At 42.1% G+C, this 6,000-nt stretch overlaps 1 protein-coding gene across 4 annotated transcripts in view; it reads right to left on the bottom strand.

The window, feature by feature from the left end:
• Positions 1 to 604: 604 nt before the first annotated feature.
• LOC100619978 (zinc finger protein OZF-like) overlaps positions 605 to 6,000 on the bottom strand; it is a 29,111-nt gene continuing 23,715 nt past the window's right edge. For 2 of the 4 annotated variants that reach the window (XM_056825711.1, XM_056825712.1), the window contains exon 6: positions 605 to 3,311. In XM_056825711.1, the coding sequence (XP_056681689.1) occupies positions 3,123 to 3,311 (189 nt within the window). In that variant the 3' untranslated portion in view covers positions 605 to 3,122. The remainder of the gene's footprint in view (positions 3,312 to 6,000) is intronic. The other 2 variants (XM_056825713.1, XM_056825714.1) reach the window with 1 other exon arrangement.

Here is a 6,000-nt window from a genome sequence, read left to right as displayed (position 1 = left end):
AGGGGTTCAGTGCTAGGAGGCCTCAACACAGAGCTGTGCCACACACGACTGCACAGAGTCCCAGGACTGAACTCTGGCCTCTCTGGTCACTGACCCCTGGGAGTGCCACCATGTTAGATGATAACTCCAGGGAACAAAAAAGTGTGGGGAACCTCTATACCATTTGGGGAGTCCAGGGGCAGGGAAAGATGATTGAATTCCCATTGCTTCCCATTTAGCACTTCAAAGCTCTCTAAGTTCTTCCTGTATTGCATATCAACCATCCTTAACAGCAATAGGACCTCACAAGGTAGAAACTTTCACTGATGGCCCAGATCTCCCAGACTCCCAGGAACCTGGGCATGTCCCCTGGATGTGTTCTTAGTGATCTTCCCCCTCCCACTTCCCCTCAGCCCTAGTCACATAGTGTAATGATTAAAATAGTTGAGGCCATAAACTGTAATGATTAAAATATTGGAAGACTAAAATTGTGGCAGTTAAAAGAGTGGTTGGCTTAAATTGTGACTGCAAAAAATATGTTTTCACTACAGTGTCTTGTTTTAAAATCAAATATAAGGTGGTCGCCAGGGAAAAATTCCCAATTATTAAATATACCCAAGTCAGCTGGGTTTTATAGAGATTTTAATTAATACAAATGAGGAATTAAAGAAAGGGAGAGAGAGAAAAAAAAGGAAAAATAGAGAAAAAAATAGGCCGGCCCAGGCCAGCCCTGGCCAACCCAGGCCCAAGCCTTAAGAGAAAGATCAGTCAGTATTTTATCGACTCACCACAAGATTTGTCCAAGCAAAGATTCTAGTGTTCAGAGAGACCCCAGGCCAGCTCCATCTCAGCTGACTCCACCAACTGAATGAATCTTCCTCTCAACTGTTTCCTAGCTGAATGATCCCCAGCTCTATCTGAGCTCCTATTTAAAGGGAATTTTCTCCTATGTCACCTCCCCTAAGTTCTTACATCTACCAATCACAGTAGGTGTTTTCCAAAGGACAGCCTTTGGAACAGCCTTAATTCCCACCTAAGAAGGCTTGAACTTTTTGATTAAAGTCACACCTGAAAAACCTCTGAGTAAGTTCTCACCTCTTTGCTCCTTGTAAATTCGCAAGTTGCCTGACCTTTATAGGTACTTAGCACCCTTCTGTATTAGATCTAAAAATAGGCACAGCTTAAGAACTTTTTGTCTTACTATAAGTATGGGTTTAAGAATTTTTCATTGTTCAGCAAGGAGTTTACAACTTTATCTTCCCCTAGGGCATGCCCAAGTAGGGGTGGAGTAGAGTTCCCACATTCCTGGTCAAGTACCTTCACTGCCCAAATGGGGAATGGTCTTAACCCAACCTTATGAAGTAGAGTCTGAGAATTTTTAAGGTTCACAATAGCCATGACTTTATGAGCTTTGCCTGTCATGAGGATCTGGTGAACCTGTGTGGAATCTGGACTTTGTATCTTGAAACTGTTCCTTTGAAGCAGCTCTCTGTATTGGCTCCTCTTGTCTGTCAATGACCCACATCCATCATGTATCGATTTTCCTAATGAATCCCTCAAGTTGGAGCATCGGTGCAGTGCTCTGCTCAGACCCTCCATTCTTTCTGCTCCATTTCTTCATGCCAAGTTCCCCCTCTCGGTCCAGAACCCTTCCAGGGCTTGATTTCTCAGACCCTAAAAGAACGAATTCCTTAAAGTTTTCCTGCTACGGTTGTGAATGGAAACAGCCACAGGACAAGGAATTCTGAAGAGTCAGTTCAGCTGACCTAATAAAAACAGGTATAAATGCAAATTGAGTAAAGCTGTGTAGAAGTTTTCCACCAGTAGTAGTAGTAGTAGTAGTCTTAGTCGTCTCTCGGTAACCGAGGCTGCTAATACAAAATTACATACCTGTTTGTTTAAGTAGCATAAAGGCTCAGGGATTAAAAGGGCTCCCAGGAAAGCTGCTCTTTTTGATGAGCCTATTTTGTTTCACTGAGTTTATAATGGGAAAATGTGCACTAGTTTATCTGATGTCTTGAGCATTTGACAATAGGGGATAAGAAAGGCAGATACATAGCAGGTGAAAAGAACTACCTAGTAAGAATGGGAAGCTTGGAGGGGAACTTAAAAAGTTTTAAATTTAAAAGAGAGTCTCCTCTCCTTTCCCAAATGTGGGAGGGCAGGCAATAGGCAAACTTCATAGAAATGAAGAATTAGTGAAGTAGGGGCACCTAGATGTTCAATGGATACAGCACCAAGCCTAGAGATGGGAGGTCCTGGGTTCAAATATGGCCTCAGACACTTCCCAGCTGTGTGACCCTGGGAAAGTCACTTAACCCCCATTGCCCAGCTCTTACCATTCTTCTGCCTTGAAGCCAATACACAGTATTGATTCCATGATAGAATGTACGTGTGTTGTTATATCTCAAGTTACTAGTTGTTATTAATATCTCCAAAGACTTAGTACAAGCTGGTGCCCCACAACCATCCTTACAAAGACTTCAAATTCTTCAGTGACTTTGTCTGGGAATTTGCCTGGGGAAGAAGTCCCAGGCTGGACTGTTCTTAGACCCTAAAGTACCCAAGATTGAATCTGAAGGATCAGTGTTAATTACCCTTTTGTCAAAGGAATCTCTTCCACTCTATTGGAGGGCTTCTTCCAGGAAGTCAAGCCCAACAGCTTGACATCAATCCCACCCAGAGAATGCAGTCCTGACTTCCTCCTCTCAGTCTAATATTTCTGCCCCTTTAATTTCTGGATTGAAACCTTTGTCTCCAACCCTTGACTGTTTCTTTAAAATGGGAATTTGTTTGAATGTGACCACAGTAAAGCTGGAGGATGTTAATTTACTTGAAGGTGTCCATTGGAAATCATTGTGTGGCTCTTCAAAATACTGTTTCCACCTCTTGGAATGTTCATTCTATTGCATCTTCTCATGAATTGGGAGAGTCTCTGTAAAGGGGAGCGGAGCCTTTGGTATTGGGCAGACTCTCAGTGAGTCTGGCCCCTGAGCAACAGAGGCAGGCTTGGCCCTCTGAAGATCTTCGGAGGCAGCGGTCCTAGGTGGATGATGGAGGCGGCGCCCCCACCTTTCTCTCTCTCTCAATAAAGCCGTCTATTTGACGTGATGGATTTACCTGGTCATCTTGTTTAATGGTGGTTAAAGGGTGGGATTTTCAGTATAAACATAAGCATCGAAACAGAAGAAGCAGTGACACGGCAGGATGACTCCCAGAGACACACGAGGAGGTAACTTAACGGAAGCTCTGAAGGAGGACAGGTAAAATCTCCATATACCAGACTCCATGTGGTTGCTCTTTGTAAGATGGCAGCTGCTTCCCTGAAGAGCCTGTGAGATAGGTAGAGGTTTGGGAGTGAGTGTGGGGTGCTCATTGGGGGGCCTTTGGAAATGTCAGAGTTCCCCCTCCTTTTCCACTTGCTAAGAAAGAGATGACCGTGGATGTCAATCATTTCAGATATCAGGCTTCATTGAGAGTGATGGAAGTGGATGGGGCGCCGTCCCAGGACAAACACCCAAGACATTTGCCCTGAGTGAGTGCAGAGAAAATGTGGGGCATTGCCTCAAGTTGTGACCAAGATGGATGCCAGTAATTGGCAGAAAAATCCCTTACTTGGAGAGAATCCAGGCACAATCTGGGCTCCCAGAAGGGAGTGTAACATTTGACCATTGTTGGAGACACTGTTGAATAGCTTCACATTCACTTGACAATAAACACATTCAGGCTGAGTCAAGAAATTGGAGAACAGCTTCACAATGGATACCTCCAAACAATCGATAGTTCAAAGAACTGGCCAGATACAAAGAGGGGCCTGCATTATCTAGGAGGAGCAGAGGGGAGGATCCTTGAAGCCCCTGGGCTTGCCTTCCCTTAGAAGCTTCCATAATTCAGATACAAAGACACAATAGGAAAGGCCTCTTCAAACAAGAGTACTCCAGATTGGTACTTGCAACCTAGCCTTCAGGATCTCAGCGGGGCCCCTGCCTGAGGCAATTCCCACTGCAGACTCCCCCCAAACTGCCAATCTCTGATAAGAATGGGGGGAGGGGGGATACCAGCCTTTAAATATTAACAGCTTTTAATAACTTGAGACCAACACACTCATTGCTCACTCCACACAAGTGGATTAAATGAATGCAAAAGATATGATCAGGCCTTTAGACTGGGACAAAAATTGGTCCAGTTCTTTGAAAGGAAATAGGGATGAGGGGACAGTCAGCTGGGGATTTTGAAACTGAGTATTGCTAAAAATGAGACCTTTTCTTTCTTTTAAAGTGCTAAGTTTTACTATTCATAAGCAAAGGATAAACTATGGGAGTGGAAACACCTAGGAAAAGCAACTTCCTGAATACAGCGGTTGAGGGGACATGACAGAGGAGAGACTCTAAACGAACACTCTAATGCAAATATTATCAACATTGCAATGGGTTCCAATCAAGAAAACATGTGATATCCAGTGGATTTACGCGTCGGCTATGGCGGGTGGGGGGGAGGAAAAGAAAATGATCTTTGTCTTTAATGAATAATGCTTGGAAATGATCAAATAAAATATAATTAAAGTTCAAAAAAAAATAAAGTACTAAGTTTTAAAGAACGAAAATTTAGCTGGGAAATACGATGAACCCACCAGTCTGGAATGGACTAGCTATGGGAATTCACCTGTCTAAAGGGCAATATGGGAACACTAGCACACAAAAGGCTTAATAGCCTCCTTGGTTTGAGGCAAACACTATATAAATGTTGATATTTGTTACTGTGAAATCTGGCAAACTCTTGTAAAGATACCCTGGAGAAAAGCAGCGTCTCCTACAATCTGGATGTTGTGAGATTGTAAACTACATTTTTAAAAAGGTGAGAAAATACACATTTGAAAAAAAAGGATTTTTTCAGTCCTTTTGATCATGTGTTTAAATTATATCAAACATTGTTTTCATGTATTTTAATTTTAATTACAGTTTTATGAATCTAATTCTGAAGCATTATGTTTCATTCTGAAGTCATTTGACTAATCCCTTATGGAAATAATAATTAGCTTGTATTATAAAATTATAATGACATGTGATACTGACTGTAATTCATAAACTATAATATGGTATCATAGAACATAATCTATTAAGCTATGACAATATAATACATTGTGTAATATTGTATCATTTAATATTATGATATTGATATTAAAACTGTGGGGAAAATTGCACAGAAGGGATTTGGAATGTTGGAGAGAAAATTGATTGACAGGGAAGGCAGTTGGAGGGGGGAGGGGAGAGGCTTGAGAGAGTGACAGTTGCTCTCCAGAGGACTCTTTCCTGGACCTTGGGATTGGAAGGAGCTCTCTCCACCTCTCTGGATAGAAACTACCTCTATTCCTCGAATTTTTCCAACTGTTTTCTCTACCTGGATTCCTATGGATCGTGCCATCAAACAAAAGGATTTAAGGAGAACTGCCTGAACTGTAACTCCCGTCTTTAGTGCATTAGCCCAAAGAGACAGGCTAAACCAGCTCAGAAGATCAGAATCTTTTTTCCTCTTGCTGTCTACTGCTAAAGACTTTGAACTTAAGAAAGCTAGCATGGATATAGTATAGAACAGGAATAAAAGAAACCCTCCAAAAGCCTGTGAGGTCTGGGCTCAGCTCAATAGCTGAGAGAGACTTGGAAACCAATCTGTGCTAAGGTATTGGGCAATCCCTATTGCTTCTTTCCTGATACGTTCCCTTTTTGGACTTGTTATTAAATCATCTTTAGTTAAATAAATGCCGTCAGATAAGCTTTGTAAGGATGGGGGCACCTGAATGGAGAAAGGGTTTCTTAGGGGAGAAGGTTCCAGGTAACCTCAAGTTATGTGCAATCTTGAGGTGCCCTTCAGTGTCTCTCCCCGCTTTCACCCTGATTTAATACCTGTAAATAGTTTTTTCTTACAAAACACATCAAATATTAAATGGCTATATTTGAAAGGAGAAAACTGAAGAGATCTGCTTAAATCTCCGTGTTTCCTTGTGAGCTAAAAGAACACATGAAA

Source organism: Monodelphis domestica, chromosome 4, assembly GCF_027887165.1.
Source record: "Monodelphis domestica isolate mMonDom1 chromosome 4, mMonDom1.pri, whole genome shotgun sequence".
Lineage (NCBI taxonomy): Eukaryota > Metazoa > Chordata > Mammalia > Didelphimorphia > Didelphidae > Monodelphis > Monodelphis domestica.
The sequence above is the reverse complement of the archived record's forward strand: the minus strand, read 5'-3'. Positions and strand labels throughout refer to the sequence as shown.